General features: G+C 42.4%; 2 protein-coding genes across 7 annotated transcripts in view; both read left to right on the top strand.

Annotated features, from left to right (window-relative positions):
- hipk2 (homeodomain interacting protein kinase 2) overlaps positions 1–15490 on the top strand; it is a 66849-nt gene extending 51359 nt beyond the window's left edge. The window contains exons 6-15 of one of the 4 annotated variants that reach the window (XM_084932844.1): positions 641–825; positions 958–1120; positions 3097–3226; positions 3649–3770; positions 6558–6685; positions 7649–7831; positions 7990–8313; positions 8763–9007; positions 9120–9280; positions 9458–15490. In XM_084932844.1, coding sequence (XP_084788970.1) covers positions 641–825; positions 958–1120; positions 3097–3226; positions 3649–3770; positions 6558–6685; positions 7649–7831; positions 7990–8313; positions 8763–9007; positions 9120–9280; positions 9458–9922 — 2106 coding nt within the window. In that variant the 3' untranslated portion in view covers positions 9923–15490. Of the gene's footprint in view, positions 1–640; positions 826–957; positions 1121–3000; positions 3227–3648; positions 3771–6554; positions 6686–7648; positions 7832–7989; positions 8314–8762; positions 9008–9119; positions 9281–9457 lie in introns of all 4 variants that reach the window. The other 3 variants (XM_084932842.1, XM_084932841.1, XM_084932843.1) reach the window with 3 other exon arrangements.
- Positions 15491–16597: 1107 nt separating this feature from the next.
- Positions 16598–19812, top strand: part of LOC146382295 (UPF0606 protein KIAA1549) — a 38074-nt gene continuing 34859 nt past the window's right edge. For 2 of the 3 annotated variants that reach the window (XM_084932840.1, XM_084932838.1), the window contains exons 1-2: positions 16598–16939; positions 17634–17924. In XM_084932840.1, the coding sequence (XP_084788966.1) occupies positions 17792–17924 (133 nt within the window). In that variant the 5' untranslated portion in view covers positions 16598–16939; positions 17634–17791. Of the gene's footprint in view, positions 16940–16988; positions 17316–17633; positions 17925–19812 lie in introns of those variants that run through there. The other variant, XM_084932839.1, reaches the window with a different exon arrangement.

Below are 19812 nucleotides of genomic sequence, written 5' to 3'. Positions count from 1 at the left end.
TATCCCTCACCTTACGTGACAACCCAGAAGTAGAGCTAAACATCAGCACTGGTTCACCGCTTCAAAAAAATCGAATTCTGCTGACCATGTAGCTTTTCATTAAAGCGGGAATCTGCTGCTTTGCCCAGTATTTATCCACAACCTAAGCCGCAATGTTTATTAGAGATGAAGCAACATGATGTTCCGAGGCAGATTCTCAGACTCCCCTCAGACCGTATTTAGGTTAAGTTGTCCCACGTCAGCTCTTTCAGATCTATTCGCAAAATGGTGTCCTGTGTGAAAGGCCTTTTTACTGGTTACCCATCGCCAGTGTTTATTTGGTCCGTGTTTTTTTGTTTGTTTTCACATCTCAGGAATAGATAAAAATCTCAGGGAAGGCGCCAGCCTGGGGATATTTCAAGTCCTGCTATGAATACCAGTACAAATGTTTATAATGCCGCTAAGGTGCAAGGTTATCACTAAACTCCACGACACACAAACTGACACCCAAACATATGAGGCCTTGTGGGTATTAATAGGTTCCCCTATGGGAATAAGCTGTGGGAGAGATTTTTCTGTCATCTGCAAGAACATTAGATCCTTGAAAATGGAGAAGTGTTTGAAATGCTAAATGTCTGCTCTGTTTGCTTTGTGCCTCCAGGTAAACATGACGTCAGATCTGGAGGGGAGCGACATGCTGGCAGAGAAGGCCGACAGGAGGGAGTTCATCGACTTGTTAACCAAGATGCTGACCATCGATGCAGACAAGAGGATCACCCCGGTCGAAACACTCAACCACCCTTTTGTCACTATGTCTCATCTCCTTGATTTCCCGCACAGCACACAGTACGAGCCCAACAAGCCCTGTTGTTGTTGTTTATATAATTATCATTTTGAACAGCGAAGCAACATCTGCCACTGTCATCAGACACAGTGCTCATGCCTCGTCTGTCTCCCTCACTCTCTCTGTCCGTGCAGTGTGAAGTCGTGCTTCCAAAATATGGAGATCTGTAAGCGTCGCGTCAACATGTACGACACAGTCAACCAGAGCAAGACACCCTTTATCACCCATGTGGCCCCCAGCACCTCCACCAACCTCACTATGACCTTCAACAACCAGCTGAACACTGTGCACAGCCAGGTAAGAGTGAGCCAAAAGAAAACCACTGTCACTCTCCTACTGTGGAAGATACAAATCAGTAAATAACCGAAGCTGTAGTTTATTGTATTTGCGTGATAGGTCCCAATACGGAACCTTCAAAATAAAAGCATAGAACATAGAATGGAGCATGCAGAGTAAGTGCCCAAATCAATAATTAATGCAGAGCCAAAAATATCAAACGGTCACTATCAAACAGGGCTGTTGAGCTGAATATTGACAGCTTAGAAACGCAGCTGTTTGCGCCTTTGTTCTATTTTTTTATGTCTGTTCTTCCTGTTTTTCTGTACTTATCCATGTTTGCTGCTTTGGTGCATGCATATCTGTTTGCCTGCATTTTGTCTGTGCCCCAGGTCCTGTGGGATTGTCACAAAGTGCTGATTACACACATGACAAGCCACACTTCCTGCTTGCCTTGCATTCTGGGGCTTTCAGGCCTTAAGAATCCCTTTACCAGGCTTCCTCTCTCTTTCCCCTCTCACTCCTGTCCTCCTCTGTCTCCTCTTCTTTCCTTCCATTTCCCCGGGTTGAGCCTGTGGTGCTTTACCGCTTCGCTCGCGTATGGTCTGTGAATCGAAACTGCTGACTTCTGGCTTCTGCCGGAATCACCAAGCGTCTGGTTGCAAGGTTTTCCAGATTGTGCTTAGTTACAACTCTTGCTCCCCCCCACCCCTCTTTTTAGTAAACAGAGTTCTTTATCACCAACTATATCGAGCCAGCTCACACTGAGTGGAATGCGACAAAAACCCAATCTTGCTGTGATTTAAATGAATTAACATTCCCTCAGCTTGTCTTTTCTGCGCCTGGCTCTGAGGGCGTATGGACATAGTTAAGTTAGTGATTTATTCAGCTTGATTCAGTTGCAAGACTAGAATGCATCTGGCCTGTATTTTGCTTGTTTATGATGAATGCCACAGTGCCATATTGATTCTGTTCTCTCTCCTGGTGTTCATCAAAGACGCTAAAGAGAGCAAATGAAAACTGAAAGCACCGTCTTTGTATTTCCCTCCATCCCGACATACACCTAATGAAGGGCTAAAATTAGACGTGTCTTGTGGAGCATATACTGCTTACAAGCTGAGCAAATGGTGTCTCTTAAAAGCATTTGTTTGTATCCAGGATGTTCCCAGGCAGTCTTCGTAATCCACATGCCTTATTAATGGTCAAGACATGCTGGAGTTACGTAATTATACAATGACTGTTGGCTGTTAAATATTGCTTCTGTCATGCATAATTGATTTGGAGGGTAGATAGTGAAGCCGTGATATGAAATGTCAAATTTGGCCACAGCGTATTATATTGGCCTATTATTAGTCTGTATCATTTGCATTTAAACTGGCTTTATGTCTTTATGACTTAAACACTCACAATTTAAGCAAAGAGAGACGTTCATGCCGCCGTGTGGTTTACGCTTATGGCAAACTGGGACATGCAAAGCATCAAAAAATGAAGTGTACTGTCAGAGTGGATTTCCTGTCCAGCCTTATTCTCGTCGGGGTCCGTGCGCTGATCATTCTAAATTTGCTCTGGTGACATTTTGTTCATTGATGGTTGATTATTCTTCGAACTGATTGCACCTCTGCTCACATTCTTTCTTTCCCTCTAATTAATCAAATCAACAGTCTGAATATTTTAAGGCATGTTTAAATCATACACCCAATTTTCTCATTCTTTCATCTGTGGCTCACTGTCTGTCTCCTTTTGAGCTGGTTGTTGTTTGCATTTTAATGTTTCAGTTATTTTGTTTCGATTGTTCCTTTTCATTTAGCCTTTCTATCCTAGGAGCTCATCCTTTCTTCCCTGTCACTGCCATTAGTACCTCCACTTTCATGATTTTTATTTTGGTCCAATCATTCCTTTAGGCCACCAACCTGGCTCCCTCCTCCACCAACAATGCCACCCTTTCCTTTTCAAGTCCTGATGTCTCCATACTAAACTACCAATCTACACTCTACCAGCCCTCCGCTGCCTCCATGGCAGCCGTGGCCCAGAGGAGCATGCCCCTGCAGCCTGGGGCTCCTCAGCTCTGCGCTGCCCGGCCTGACCCCTTCCAGCAGGCGCTCATAGTCTGCCCACCTGGATTCCAAGGTGAGGAGGTCTTTGCAGTCCATAAATTGCATAAATTCAAAAAATCAGATTTCTGGTCAGAGACAGTGTTTCACTGCACAAACAGTCTTCTTTTACTTGCTTGTCTTTTTGTTTTTCAGCACACAGGCAGTGTCAGTCATAGCATTCAAACTGTGATTCATTGATAACTAGAGGCAATTAATCATTTGCGCAAATTTAATAGAATTATTTTTATTCTTTTCCATAACTGCTGCTTTTTTAGTTTTTCCTATATCAAACTGAACAGAACGCATACTTATGTATAAGTCAGGCACACTGTGAGCATGTATACCACATTTGATCTTTTGGAATTTATTTTGAAAATACTGTAGCAACATTATTTATGGGTGACAGATTTTCTTGTTTGTTGACATCCTCCATGCTTTTGCTTTATTTATGCACAGGGCTGCAGGCATCCCCTTCCAAGCACACCAGTTACTCCGTGCGGATGGAGAATGCTGTTCCCATAGTGACGCAGGCCCCTGGTGCCCAGCCTCTGCAGATTCAACCTGGCCTCCTTACACAGGTACGCACTTTTAAGTATCGCAGAAAACGAACTAATAGAGTTTGAATCTTAACAGAGAGAGTGCCTGTCAGGAACATTTATGAACTTTGAACTGTTCACATTCAAACAAGGCCCTCTGCTTTCCTTTTTAATAAGCCTTCACTAAGAATAGTATCTATCGATGGAGGATGGAAATCACTCGATGTTCTTGACCCTGCCCCTGCTGGCAGCTGTTTTTCCTGAGTGCATTCAGGCGAGCTTTCCTGTGCCTTGCTCGCTCTCTCCCTTCCTCTCTTTCGCTCACTTCCTCTCTTCTCTCTCTCCTCTCTTCATCTGCCCCTGCTCTCCTGGAGGCTGAGGCTGCTACGGTCTGATGCACTCAAAGGCAGGAGCCTTTCACACAGAGAAGGCCTTTACCAGAGCCTCCACGGTGGGGCTGGAGCTTTAGCTGCTAATATACAGTTGTTGCAAGTAGCAGAATAACTGTGCATCACTCTCTGCACACAGACAGTAGACCGCTTCCATTGCCACGCCACCTCTTTCCCTATGGAAATTTCCATGAAGGCTTTAAATATCCCTGAGAATCCAGGGAGTTTGAAGCACTCCCTTATCTCCAGTTAATCATGCAGCAGGCAGGCAAGCAGGCAGCAAAGCGGTGTGTATGTGTGTGCACATGCCTGTGTTTTCTATGGTGGGTTAATCTGTCAGATACCAAATGGTGATTAGCTCCACGGCTGCTTCCAAGTCAGGCGCTCCAAATTACAGGCCTCAGAGGATCCTCGGAGGTCAGGGTAAGCTTGGATCAGGCTTTGCATGACCAGAGGACTCACAGCATCGCAAGAATGGGTATCGTGGATATATAAAATAATAACAAAAACGTGAGAGACACGACTTATGTCACAGTAAGGATAATGTCAGTTATATTAATTATCGTATCACGTGTGGCTTGCACATTGCAGCCGTGTTCTGCAGGTGTTCAATATACCCTCTGTGTGCACACATGTTAAACAAAGACAGGCAATAGTTAACGCAAGCAGATGTTTTATATAGGCCAGCAAACAGCACACCTAATAACTGGGTGTGTGTTTTTCTCTGTGTTTATTCCTTTACTGTGGGGGGTCTCCGAGGCTTAGCGGAGTCGTTTCTTTGCCTCTTGCGTGCGTTCTCCCACCTACCTATGACTTTATCTGCCTACGTTTTAATGTCATCCGTGGACCCTTTGCCCACATCGCACCCTTGCAAGTTTAGCCCCCAAGCACCTATGTGTGCAGACAGAGAGACCAGAGTGAAGGAGGCTCCAAGCAGGGAGGCAGGAAAACCAGCAGGACCTTTATCTGGAGCAGGAATGCAGAAAATGTGGAAACAATTGGGAGTAAGAGCTGGGGCTCTGAAAGCCCTGAGGTGACAAAGGGTTTTCACCCAGGGAGTGTAGGTTGAGGTGGGAGGCGTTTGGGCCACTGATAGCGATGGTAGGCCTTGAGTTGAAAGAAAATGGTCTCTTAACTGGGTTACCATTTCAGGGCAGACAGGCTGGTTACACAACGCAGACGCCTAGTGAGAGGGGGATATAGAGTACCAGGAATGGAGATAGAGAAAGGAGGAGGAGGAGCGGGAGATGGATGGATGTATTAGAAGCCTCTTAATGGCATGTTGATAAAAGACCTTGGATGTGGTCTTAGATGTAAAGACCATCTCCAGCTCCAGAATGTTCCATTAGAGATGTCAGTCATCGGTACACAGACCAGGCAGCTCTGCTAGCCTGCAGATGCCCCCCTGCAGCACTGGACTTTGCAACCTGCCTCAGATGAAAACAATTCAACTGCAACCACACTTCAAAACAGAACAGCTATTTTGTGTTAAAATATGACAGAAACAACCAGATCAAAGCAAATGTTGATGAGAAAATGAAGATAAAGGTAAAAATACAGTCGTCATATGCTTTGCGTGTGGATTTGTGCCTCTTGTTCTCTTTCTCTTCTCTCCGTCTTTCCCTATTTAAATGTGTGTGTGTGTGTGTGTGTGTGTGCTGCAGCACATAGTGATGCCGTTGTAAATAGATGTGCAAATGGTATTAAAGGAACAATTCATTAGCCCTGACATTAAAGTGCTAATCAATAGAACTGCATTAAACTATTAGGGTTACACACACAGTAACACACAAACGTGTTCAGGCATGCAGGCGCATATACTCATCGTGGCACATCTCGGAGCGTAGCTTGCCTGATAGTCCTCTCGTTCTGCATCAGAAATACAAAGTAGCCTCTTTCAGAGCAGCTTGAATAGATTCTAAGACTTTAATTAGAACATTGGTCAAGTCAAAGACATAATCACACTAAAACCAGAAAGACGCACGCATGCATACACTTACTCCGTCATACACAGGCACACAAACAAAGGAGCTGCTGTACATTTTTATTAAGTCCTGGTCTTATCTCTTTTGTCGATGGATGTCTCCTTGAGGCTCGCAGAGTTCATATTCAATGTGCCTATGAGCCAGTTTAAACCATCTGTTACGCACTTTTGAAAAGACGCTGTCATTTATCACGACAGGCTCAAGCTAATCGCCAAGTACAACGAGTCTCCTTTGTTCTTATGCTTAAAATGTTGTGTGAACGAGCATTTAAATCCATACAATGTAAACAAAAAGTGGGACTTCCTGTCCTGTGACATGATTCCTAAAATTAAAAATAAATAAATAAATAATGACGTGGACATGTCGTTACGTGGCAGCTGACTGTTTTTCTTTCTCTCCTTTTTCCTGACCTTTAAATCTTTGTTTACCCTCATTTTTCTCTCCTTCTTCAGCAGGCCTGGCCGAGCGGCACCCAGCAGATCCTGCTGCCTCCAGCCTGGCAGCAGCTCACCCACACCTCAGTCCAACACGCCACTGTCATCCCTGACTCCATGAGCAGCACACAGACTCTCGCCAACTGGAGGTGAAGAACAGTGTTTTTTGTTTGCTTTAACTTTTATTGCTTTGATTTTGCAGGACAATGAATATTGAGGTCAACACTTTTTAACCTACATTTTTCTCAAGGATTCTATTGAACTAAAAACAAATGTAATGAGCTGACACTTTCAAATCAAAGCACTCATCCCCACTGTCTGTAGCTCAATTAACGGATATTGACAGGACAGATAAAAAATAAAAAAAAAGAAATAGCGTATATAGGCTTTAAGAACAAGTAGTCGTTTACGGCTTAAATCAGTCCAAATATGTTATGAAAATATGCATGAGACCAATTCATGAGGAAGCCTGTACTTGTGTGACAAGTCTTTTATCTTCAATTTTATAAGAGCAGATTTACCTCAGGGAGATGGCATATATATGCATGTAGCGAAATCTTATCAAGTATAGCCTGTCACTGTGATGACTTGATAAATGGATGGATAGATGGGAGAATGCAACCCAAGGGAGATAAGGGGGATGCAGGTATATAACATGTCTGTGTGGATGGCTGCTGCAGCCATGTATGCTCAGATTCATTCTAAGCTGTCCATCTGTGACAAGACAACCCCCTCCCTGTGTCGCCCTCCCTTCCTGTCCAGTGGCAGCTCTGTTGTCCTCAGAGAGACGATTGGGAAAGTGTCGCACTTCCTCTGCAGAGCTATCGCTCCACAGCTGCTGGTGTCAGCTCCTCTGCCCTCCCTCCTTGCTCTCTCTCTCTCATTTATCCCCTTTCCTCCTCCTCCTTCTTTAGAAAAGTTTACTGCTGCCACCTGCTGGCTTAATTAGGAAGTACTTATCCAGTCTTTCTTATCCCCTGGAAATGTCAGATTTGACTGATTGATGTGTTCGTTTGTTTGCTTTAGTATTTCGTACATTGCTAGGATGCTTTACCTGAAGATTCCTTATTGTTTTTAACATTGTGGTAACATAAAATTGTATTATATTACAGGAATTCCCACCCACATGGCAGCCATTATAATCCCATCATGCAGCAGCCAGCCTTGCTGGCTGGCCACGTCACCCTCCCATCCAACCAGACACTCAATGTGGGAGTGGCACATGTTATGAGGAAGCCCTCAACCAATAACAACTCCTCTTCCAAAAAGAACAAACAGCACCAGATGTCTGGCAGGTACCTAAAGTCTCAGGTCATCATAGATCTTTATAAATCTTCATACTGGAAGCTAACGATTGTTACCAAAGGTCACATCTCTTTTAATTTAAAGGTCCAGCATCTGCTTGTTTTGCCCTCTATAGCCACTCACTCTCTCATCTCTGTCTTTCCTTAAGGAACATGTCAACCAACGAGGTCTCATCCTCTCAAGTGGTGCTGTCTCCACAGCGCTCAAAGCGGGTGAAGGAGAATACGCCCCCGCGTTGCGCTGTGCTACAGAATGGCTCGACCTCTAACTGTCCGCCCACGCAAGGGTGTGGGGGTGGAGGGTGGGGGGCTAGTGAAACAGAGCAGGCTTCCAGCACCACTCGAGACCATCAGCACCAGCACAACGTCCCCAGACAGACGATCGTTATCCCCGACACACCCAGCCCTGCTGTCAGCATCATCACCATCAGCAGCGACACAGATGAGGAAGATGACCACAAACAAAACAATAGGTCAGTGCTGTTTAGCACACTTACAGAATCTTTCCTGAGCTTCTCGTGCAATATGAATTTCCCTAATAATCACATCACAAAGGCCTGTAGTCTTAGATCATCCAGGATAAAGACAGCAAAAAACATGGAACACATCTGCTTTAAGTTAGCTGGATGGAGATGTGTTTCCTGGCATTTCGAAGCCAATTTTCTATCATGTTAACAAATGCTAATCTCTTTGATGTATTTTGTGATATGCTATACACTAAACTAAGTAAAAGTGAAGAAGTCAGAAGGGAATTCAATTTACCCTGCAAACCAACTTCGGAGTAAGGCATTTACATTTATTTGTCAATAAATCCAATTAACATTAGAATGTAGTAACAGTTATTAGCTTCAAATATATTACCAGCATCGATAAAACATTACCAGTAACTGTGTTCTTTCTGCTTCGCTTCTATTTTTCCCAGCTCATCTTCTAAGCAGAGAAAGAATGTCATCAGCTGTGTGACGGTCCATGATTCACCAGAGTCCTATTGCTCCAGCAACAACAGTCCCTATACGGTTGAGTCGAGACCCCCTAACAACAACAGCTATGACACAAAGACCACCATCCTGGACAACTACAACAATGGAAACCCTCGCACCATCATCATTCCCCCTCCCAAAACCCAGAACAGTGAGGTCCTGAATGAGTGTGAGCGTCTGATGCCAGGTAAATGACAGATTTCTTGCAAAACATGGCCTCAATCATTGGATAGATCATCTGTTATGTGTTTATAGCTGCTCCTTTCCAATTCAGCAAATCTGTATCCTTTCCTGTGCAGATGCAATGAACCATCAGAATTCAGCTTACAAGTTCAAATCCAGCAATGGAGTGGTGCCTGGCAATAATCACATAGCCGGGGGTGTAACTGGAGGTGGGTCCTACCGACAGCAGCGCTCAGGGCCACACCCCCTCCAGCAGCAGCCTCTCAATCTCAGCCAGGTAAAGTGAGAGGGTTCAACTATTGGGAAGTTGTTATATTTACTGCGTTGCTAAGAGTTTATTAATATCACTCGCACCTTATAAGGTCATATATGGCTCATATCTGATTAGCTTGGCTAAAGAAAGGGGAAAATCCACCCACTGATGCTACTTAATCTCTGTCATCCCCTCATTCAGGCCCAGCAGCACATGGTAGCCGAGCGTAACGGAGGACATCGGCGCCAGCAGGCCTACATCACTCCTAACATTGCCGCTCAAGCCCCGTACTCCTTCCATCACAATAGCCCCTCTCACACAGGCAACGTTCACCCACATCTGGCTGCTACGCACCTCCCTAGCCAGCCCCATCTCTACACCTACACAGCTCCTGCTGCTCTGGGTTCTACCAGCACTGTGGCTCACCTGGTGGCGTCACAGAGCTCGGCACGCCACGCGGTCCAGCACGGAAGCTATCCACCAAGCATCGTCCACCAGGTTCCAGTTAGCATGGGCCACCGTGTGCTGCCCTCGCCCACCCTGCACCACAGCCAGTACCAGGCCCAGTTCGCTCACCAGGCCTACATCAGCGCCTCGCCCGCCTCCACTGTCTACACTGGATACCCCCTGAGCCCCACCAAGGTGAACCAGTACCCTTACCTCTAGAGAAGACACTGACTGACACTGGAGAGCCTGACCCAGCGCTGCTGCTCCTTTCCTCAGCCTCAGCCCAACAAGAGCCCCCGTCAACATCCCCAACATCTTCCCCTCGACCTCAGACGCAAACAGAGACAGAGGAACTTGCAATCCTCCTGAAACTGTCATGTATAACTTGAAGACATAACGACAGAGAGCAAAAGAAAAAAATATGATTCACAGCCTTTCTAGAAGGAAAAGTTTGGAGTTGAATTTTCGAGGGATTCAGTTCAAGAAATTTTGTTTTCTTTTTTTTTCCTTGAAAGGGCCAGTTTCTGCTTTCATTTGCCTATTCTTTACTTTAATAAGTCTCATTCGTTTTACAGGGAAGCGTGGAGAAGGCCTTTTGAGACAGCGGATGTTTTCTGGTTTGTTTTTTTGCTTTTTATTTCCCCCTTACATTTGGGAAGTGACTGTCGAACAGGGGTTACTGACTGGAGAAATCCCGAGAAATCTGGGAAAAGGTGGAATACGGAAACCTGCTGCTCTTCAAAGAAAAAAAATATTGATGGCCTTGAACTGTCTCAGTATTTCCAAATCACTCGTGGTGTGGGGAGAATAGAAAGGCAACTCCTCCCACGCCACCTCCTCCAGCAGAGGAGGCTTCTGGAAATATAACCAAGAGAAGACAACAAACTTTTTAGTGTATTTATAGATATTTTTCCTTTCTGTTTCACCTTTATGATAATACTTCAGTTTTAGGTGTCTTAGCTGGGCCCCGTTCTTAGAATGTAGCAGTCTGCACCATTTTTTAATACGTTTTTTGTTTTCCCCGGATACCAATAGATTAATTTGTTCCTTTTTTTTTTAAATGTGATTGCACAAAGTGGTTATAATAACATAGGCATGTGCAACGTGATTGTCTGTGTGTGCTACTGTCAGCCATGCGTGTGTAGTCCACCTCCTCAAAACCCTCTTCAGTCTTTAGGTTTTGACCATTGTTTCCTCGTAGTGCCTTACAGATATAATGACACAGTTTACTTGGCTTGGATCCTGAAAGCCACAAGAGACTATAGCTATACTTAGAGACACACGTTTCCCTGATTTGACATCCTAATCGGGGCAGTTGTAGCTCTCTTCCAGGTGTAGGCTCAGCCCTTGCTGTTTCTTGTCCTTAATGACGGCGTACCGTAGATGACGAAGATTAATGTCAGAGGTTTTCTCACGCTGAGCTTTTTTATTATGTGTGCATGAGATAACTTGCCTGGGGTACTTACCAAAGTCGTAGATAAATTCTTGCTACGTTTGCTGTGGATATTAATGTAAATGTGAAAATGTACAGTATAGCTGTAGCTGTAAACCTCTATCACGGTGGCACCCAAAATGTGGCTTTAGTTAGGATTTTGTTTCTTTTGAACCACGCGAGGGAAACGCGTGTCGTGATCGCAGAGCAACGATATTGGCTCAGTTTTCGTGTACAAGGAATGAGTTACAGTATAATGTTTGAGACTCAGCAGAGGCAGGTTAAGAGCTAGTCCGAGCGAAGGGCCTGACGGAAAGTGATTGTTGCCACGAGGGTGATTCTGTAAGGCTTTAGATGGCCTGGCTGCAGCAAAGAGACAGCGTATTGAGGGTTGTTGAGAGAGGTACAGTGTAGGCATGAGTTAAGGGGCTGGTTGAAAGCATAGGGTCAGTTTAGCAGGGGACCGTGGAGGGCGGGGCGAAACTCTCGATTTTAAATGGGACTAAAATAGGAGCAAGTTGGCAAAGAGCAGGTTGATAGTAAACACTGAGCCCAAGCCGTAACAACATGTCCGAATGGCGTAACATTCGGACATTAATCCTTTTTTTGTTGTTTTCATTTGTTCCTCTTGTTGTTTGTTTCTGCAGCAAAGATAATTGGAAGTTGATTCACGGATGTTTTGAAGGGAACAGAAGGGAAATGTCACAGCATACACCTGGAAGGGCACATTGTGGATGGTTTGTCATCGCTGTCCATTTGTCTTCGAACCAGGTTCACCACAGACACCGCCATGCCAGCCAGACAGGATACCCGAACACTTAGAGAACCAATAGGGCTGTCGCTTTGTGTGTTTGCTGCTTGATTTAATAGATTTCAATTTCTTGTAGCTAATAATAATGAATCTCCTTTGTCCTGTCGAACGTGGGCACATCAGAACTGCTGGTGATTTAGTGAAAGCCTTCCCCTCTCCTTCATGGTATGCCATAGTACTTGCATTTGAAGTGATTTTTTTTCAACATCATCTTGAACTTTTTGACATGGCTGTAGTACGTGTGTTTATTTTTAGAGATTGTTGCAATAATTCTTGTTGATGTTTTATCAGAGCGTGTGCGTGCGTGTGTGTTTTTATTATATGTCAGGCTCATTTCTGTTTTATAACCTGGGGGTTGATGTACAGTGATATTTAGTATTTTGTTGAGGTGGTTGCACCTGTGTAAAGTGTTGCAACACTGCTGAAGATGATAAGTGTTGAGTTGACGATGATCCACTGGGGGCCCTTATCGATACGTGCTCGTCTTGAGGATGCCACACCCAGGTTTGAAATCCAGCGGCCCCCCGATGGGCCCCAGAGTGGTCTTTTATCCCGGTACTTTCCTCAAAGCTCTCCCCTCCCCATCAGCTCCAGCATGCAAGCCTCGGGTCCAGGCGCTTAAAGATGTGATTACATAGTATGTTGCTGGTTATGTCGTTCGTTGTCTTTTTATTTGATATTATTTTACCTACTTAATTTCCTCTGGGTCATTGGGGCCTTAGCGCACACACACACACACACACACATAAGGGAAGTGATTTTCCATGGAAATCTTTTAGCTCCTCTGTTATGACACAAACTACTGAAACATTCCACTGTTTTGAGGGAATTTGGCATTACCCACGCTACACTGCTGTCCAGACCCCACTCCCCCACTCTTTTCAGGATGGGGCTAATGTTGACACACTCTGACTCTTTTGCTTGTCCCACCAAAGACTTTTACAGATCGATCATGTACAGCACAGCACAGTACAAGCAATCCTCCACAGCATTGCAGACAGGCAATAACTTCTGGTCTCATCTTTAAATGCTTTACAAGTGCTTTTGAGGACATGTTGTTTCACCACCATGAACTGTATATGTGTGTACAACGTACGAATGCACAGGGAGGATTTGGCATACTTCTTGCAAACAGCACAGCTATTTGTTTCTGGACATTTAACCATTAGAAGAGCTGCAATGTGTTTGAAAGCTTTTGTTTTTTTAATGTTTTACTTTGATTTTTCCTCATATTTGGCCCCTGTTTAGATTAAATCAATAATTGTCTAAAATGATCAATTTTTCTGTTGTTGATGTTGTAGCTTTATTAGCAGTGTAAGAAAATTAATTTTTAAAGGTTGCCATTGAGGAGAATGGCCCGTTAATTATTATGGAAATAATCAAAAATATACCAAGTATACCTTTAAAAGCGTGGTCACCTGCACAAAATGAATGTAATATGTGACCTGTGAGTGAAAGGAAGTGGCAGGAATGGCTTTAGATCTTTCTCCGTGGGTGACCATTAGTTTAATTTCGACACCATTTGTGGCCATGCATGATGCAATAACTAAACATTTGTTCTCCAGCGAGCTCCCACATGAGACTAATTATGTAAAGTTACCGGTATCACGAGTTGGGGATATTGAATAACCGCTATTTTCTCAAATCAAACAAACACGGTGAAAAATAACTTGATGTGTACAAAACATTTGTCTATTGTTCAGTTTCACTTAACCAATGTTTTGTGTTTTCTATGAAAAAAGGGGGGAATAAGAAACATTAGCATTAATGTAGATCGAGTGACCTTACAATTACCAAAATGTGCTTAAGTAGAGTATAAAAATGTTTTCTGTTGCTGTGGTGAGTGTAGCCTTCCCAGCAACAAACTTTATTCTTAAGTACTGCCTTCCAAATAACCAATAATACCTCCAAAGCTTTAAGGTGACGTTTAAATTAGAGAAAACATAAGGCAGCATCTCTCTCTCTCTCTCTTTATGAAGCCAGGCATTCTCCTGAGATACACTCAAACTTCCACTTTTGCCCACGGTGTCATCTCACATACTCGTCGTCCCGGAGCTTTGGAAACACTGAGAAACATTCCTGCGAGCGTGGCGCACGCAGTGCTACATTAGTCTTCTTCGAACAAACTCCTCCAAGCTGGCTCGAAGCTTAGTAAGCAAACAAGCAACCTGCAACGTCAAATCACACGCTTGTACGTCATTTGGCAAAGTCACAGCTGCTTCCCAAAGTACAAAGGAGTTTAAGGACAGGTGTTAGGTGGATAAATCACGTGCTGATGAACTATTCGGTCACCAGGAAATTCATAATCTAGTTACACGAGCATTCTTGAAGCCCTTTTGTATGTTTTTTTGTTGTTTTGTTTTATTTTTTGGTTTTTAATATATATTTGTTAAGGGGATCTGCTCCTTTTGCTGGCTATTCTTTGGGGGAATTCAGGGTAAGGTGGTCAAGGTTTGATGCCGTCACTGACACTGGCGTCAAGTTATTGAAACTTAAAAAAGTGATTTCTTTACGTACTGAGTTAATATTCATTTGATCTGCACCAGCCGATTACCCCAATCTGCAATCTTATGAGATGTTGGGGTCCACATTTAAGAACTTTAAACATTTGGGTTATTTTACCGGAATACTTGGTAGACCAAAGCTACTACATTCAAAGATGGATTTCCTTGTTTGTCTTAATCTTAGGATCACAGTCCCTTTTGGGATCCTCGGTATAATCAAATTATAATAATCAAGTTATAGTAGTTTTAAATAACTACTCGCACAAAGAAGGCGATAATTCAGTTTGTTAACATTTTCTAAAGACCTAAGAGCGCGTCAAACCCTGACCCCCTTTTGTGTCCATTGCTGTATGGTTTATCAATGGTGTAAAATCTCATTCTTTGTCGATAAAGCTAATGTGTGCTGCAGTATTTCCTAGTATACTTCTCTGTTTATTGTCTTTTCTTATTTACTTTGGTTTATTGGGGTGTGATGTCTCATTATTTCAATCTGTTGACGTAGCGTTCAATGTATACCCTGTTCCTTAGCCTAATATTAAGTATGTTATGAGAATGGATATTTTACTGGCTTTATAGAATGTTTAAATAAATATAATAATGACAATAAGAAAAAGGATTAATTAAACCTCCTAACAAGTTGAGTACTTGCTACTAAGCGCTTGTGTTACCATTATGATGTCGTGTGCTTCTCTTAATCATTTTCGTTGTAGAAAAATGGAGTGAATTTATATTAGGCTTCGAAAAAACTAATGATAGCATTGTAAATTTTACAGGAGGATTTTAACAGACAAACAGCTTCGTCAAATAGAAGAATATAGTTATTTTAATTGTCCTCTTTACTAACTGTAGGGTGACAAGGGGCTCCCGTTGTGGTGAACTATGTTATAGCTTGTTATTCACTGTTACTTTTGATCATTTTTTCGGTCTCCGAGGTGAATCGAGTTATTAATGAGAATTTGTATGCTCACATATGCATATTGTATATGTGTAGAAATGTAATCACACTTTGTCTTGGATTTACATTAAACTGTTAAGTCACAGCATCGGTCTCCTGTTGTCTACTGTGGGGTATATGTGTGTGCATGAGTTAGGCTCATTCTTTGCACCCAGCATACTGTCTCTTGCAAAACCTCAGAATTAAGTGCAGTTTGACTGCAGTGTGTGATCTAGAATTAATTAATTAAAATGTCTGGGCATGGCTTATTGTGTATTACAATTAAATAAACATTTTATGCACAAGTTTGAGCGAAACATTTCATGTCATGCAATATATACAAAATTGGAAACCAACTTCCAGCCTGTAAAAAACATATAAAAGAGATTTTTTATTTATTGCCTTATTTTATTTCACAGGGAGAGCCCATTTTATACTCTATAATATGTAAGTTCATCATAAATTTACACATTTTTGAATCTGCACACAAGCTACAGCTGTTATATCAATGTGGTAGTATAATGTAGGTCTTAGTATTCTCTGAAAACAATGAAGTCTCACCTTTTAACCATTTAAACTACTTTATTTTGCTCATTAGCTACACGCATACATTTTATGGAGATTAAAACACCATAATGCTACTACGTCACGTTAGGTTTTTCACGACATTTTCATCCACTGACCACAGCAAGAGTCAGAGAGAAATAAGTAAAGAGAAACTGCTTTAACATCGGCAGCATTGGCTACACACAACACCATCACCAGGTGGCGGTGTTCGCCATGATGTTCACTTAGAAACTTGCACTGACGTGATCAGGTATGCTAATCATCTCCATTTATTTGCAACCACAAAACTCTGCAATGGGCAACGTTTACACGCTGCACCACTGGGCCCCGTCTTTGCCAGTAGGATATTTAATTTATCTTTACATAGAGCATTAACTTGTTTTCAGAAATGTGTTAAATAGCAACAGAAACAAACGAATTAATTGTTTGATAGCACATCCTTCAAAGTCTCACCACCATAAAGATAAGACTGAGGCTTGTAAATGTAATGTTAACTGATCTGCATATAATTACATATTAGGGTAATAGAATATTTTTCGTTTGAACTCAGTAGCGGAAGAAGGTCAACTCTATACAGCCAATAAAAATATAATAGCTATACCTTGGGGTGAGTGCATCAGTGCGTGAGGTTGCCGTGGAAGCCGCAGACGCCTCCTGACGAAGACCAACCTAATATTTAAAAGGCCACCGTGACAGAAAAGAGGCTGAACCAATGGGAATACGCCTTAGCAAATTAGAAACTAATCAGATCTGTCAGAGGGCGGGGCTATCCCAATCCTCGGGACGAGAGAAGGTAACTGTTACCAAAAGAGTGTCAGATGAAAGCCAGTCGCCAGTTCGTGCACACCACGTATACACTGCAAAAACTTCAAAGGCACGCAGGTGGGCACGGGGACGTTAATGACAAAGCTCCACACAGCATTTCATCCAAGGATATCCTCTCCTCACGCTCACAAAGGAACTGATAGAGTTGGAGCTCCCTTTCTTGGTAAGTCTGTGTGCGCAGCTATGAGCTGGCTTACAGGAATGGCAGGGGGCGAATTGAGAAGGAAAAATCGCTTTATGTATGCACTGAGCGCAAGCTTTGGGATATATCATCAAATTATTTTGGCTAGGCAGCGTTTAGCGTTTTCCTGTCAGACTCAAACGAGGGATGGAACCTGCTTTGTCTAGCTAAATGAAAAGCCACATGACCATTAAGCTTGCAAGTAACGGGACGGGATGTAGGACAAGAGACTACTGTATCATGATAAGACCCGCTGTGAGAGCGTCTTAAAGCTAGCCATACATCCGAGGGATGAGGTCTGTGCTGGATCGTCTTTTGCCTTTTTGACCTCCTTACAGATTTGTTCCCCTTATATGGAGTAAGTTGCTTTGTTTTGTTTATCTGATGGGATAATAGTCGCTGTTTTAACGACCAATTTGGCCATGAGTGTGAAAACTGCAGGATAAATAAGGGAAATACTCACTTTTTTATCAACGATCCAGGGCATGGATAAAAGAAAATGTATTGCTCCAATCATCCAAAGATATCTGTTATTAATGTTACCCTAAAATTGCAGGTTTGAAATGATTTAAGTAGTTTTCACTTGTTCTTCAGTTTACTGGGGGATTCTTAAGTTAACGCAGTAATACTCAAGCAGGCTGTTTTTAAATGTCTCACTGTTGCTTCTTTTCAACAGTTTTTCTCCACTACAAAGACATGTGATGGAATAAGGGGCCTTAAAGTGAAGAAGAGCAAACTAAGGCGCTCACAAAAACCTAACCTGCGATTGTCTTTTTGGAGTGAATCTTCTCTCCTTAACCGGATGACATGCCTTGACTCGACACCCACCGTACCATGGCAGGTTTAGTCTCCACTGTGTGTTTGGTGGTGATGCCCAAAGCTCTCATGCACACCCACAGCCAGCGTGCTGCGCTTCTGGTGGTAACGGTGTTGTTAATAGTGATCGCAGCTGACTTACCTGGGGCAGGTAAGAGAACACTTTTCTTTTTTTGCTGACTCACACAACATGATCCACCGAGTACCTTGTGTTACATAAGTGGCACGGATCAATATCGTGTCCAACATTCAGGTAGCTTTGAGGAACAGCATTTAGAAATAATATTCCAATTGAGTTCAAGTTGCAAATAAAAATCGAATCAGCACACGTTAATGTTTATTTCAGATTAAGAACGCTACAAGGAGTATTTGGGATTCTTTTGATGGTTAGATTTGCAAATTCTAAGTCTTTTTTTGTGATTTTCACTTAATCTAACTGAATAACTGCAAAAATTGCACTAACCTGAAAGCAAATGTCAGTATTTCACACACATGTCTCTTTTTGTGATACTATTGTGTTAATGTATCCATGATCCTTTCTGGGTGCAATCAAGATCTTTATCTTGATGGGTTTGCTTCTGGTATAGCTTACGCTTGCTCATCCTGAGGACTGGTCAGAGAGAAATAGGAAGCCCCGGGGCATTAGTCAGTTTCTCTATATAATGTGTTCATTGTTACAAATATGTGCTATATTTTAACAATATCTGACAACTGTTATAACCAGTCACATCCAGGAGATGCCTTTTTTGTGGGCCATTGAACAGCGTCGCTCATGTAGTTGGGGGTTGTTATTATTACAGGCCGTGTATAAGCCAACTTAACCAGTCAGCTTCCAGTCATAAGCTTGCTTTCCTTAAGTGTAAGCCACTATTGCTAACTTTTTTCCTTAAAAAGGGCCTTAACGACAAAGTCATGAGCGGTTTCATAGAAATATACATGAATTAATTTTTATTTGTCACTTCATTTGTGGAAACAGCTTCTATGTCTGTTAGTTCGCTTCGGTGTGAATTTACCACTGTTATGATTTTCATGAGAACAGTGCTTTCTGCCCTGATGCAGTCACACTGAAGACTACACAGACACATCCTTGAATCAGAAGTGACTCAGTTCCTCTTGTACACAGAGTCTGGGGTTAAACCAACTTCCAGTAACTGTAGAAAGAGAAAGTGTCTAAACCCTCCGACTTGATGGGTGCTTTGTCTGGGCTTAATTTTATTGATAGTGACATTATCCCACTAACACACTGGCCAGTGAAAAAGACCGTGTTTAGAGGGTAGCCAAAAACTCATGATATTGGATGGTAATAGGATTATGTATTAAATGCCTGGGTGAAAACCTTGTGCAGGAAATTAGGCATTAGCGAGTCTTAAACTCACACTTGTTTGACAACACCTCCATTCGCAGCTTTTTAGCGCAGGCTATCAGCCATTTGTTATATTGCAGTTTTTCTCAGCGTGTAGCTAAAATACTATCAAATCATTTGGTAAAGCACGACATCTGATTGCAAGTTTGATATATTGACATGTGTGTTATTTGCATTTGATTGTCATTTTTAATTAGCATTCAGAGATGAACATATTTCTTGTGATAGCCTTCTAAAGGATACGCTAGATATACGTCGATGGTTAACATCTATTTGTTTATGGTTAAACATTTTAAGGCTGTTTTGTTTGTTTCTTTTTTTGTTTGTTTTGTAAGAATTCACCTGTTTATTTTCTCATTTATTTAGCAAGTCGTTAATTCTGTGTAAAATACTGATCAAATCTGAAAGTTTCTTTTTAGATTTTTAAATCTTATTTCAGATCAAATGTTCAAAATTTTTATTTTTTTTACAATTAACATTTTTTTGTTTTCATGGCAGAATAGAGGAAGTAAATAACAACACCAGCAAAAAAGTAACAGCATTGATTATTAGCCATTTTCATCCTTCATGTCCTATATTTTGATAAATTGGTATTGATGATGATGCTGACTAAGTAAGACCCTTTCAGGAGCATCTTATAGACACTTCTCCTTTAATTTGGACAAATCTCAGGCAG

This window comes from Perissodus microlepis, chromosome 7 (genome assembly GCF_051167445.1).
Source record: "Perissodus microlepis isolate ML-2025 ecotype Zambia chromosome 7, ASM5116744v1, whole genome shotgun sequence".
Classification (NCBI taxonomy): Eukaryota; Metazoa; Chordata; class Actinopteri; order Cichliformes; family Cichlidae; genus Perissodus; species Perissodus microlepis.
This window is presented reverse-complemented; position numbering and strand designations above follow the sequence as displayed.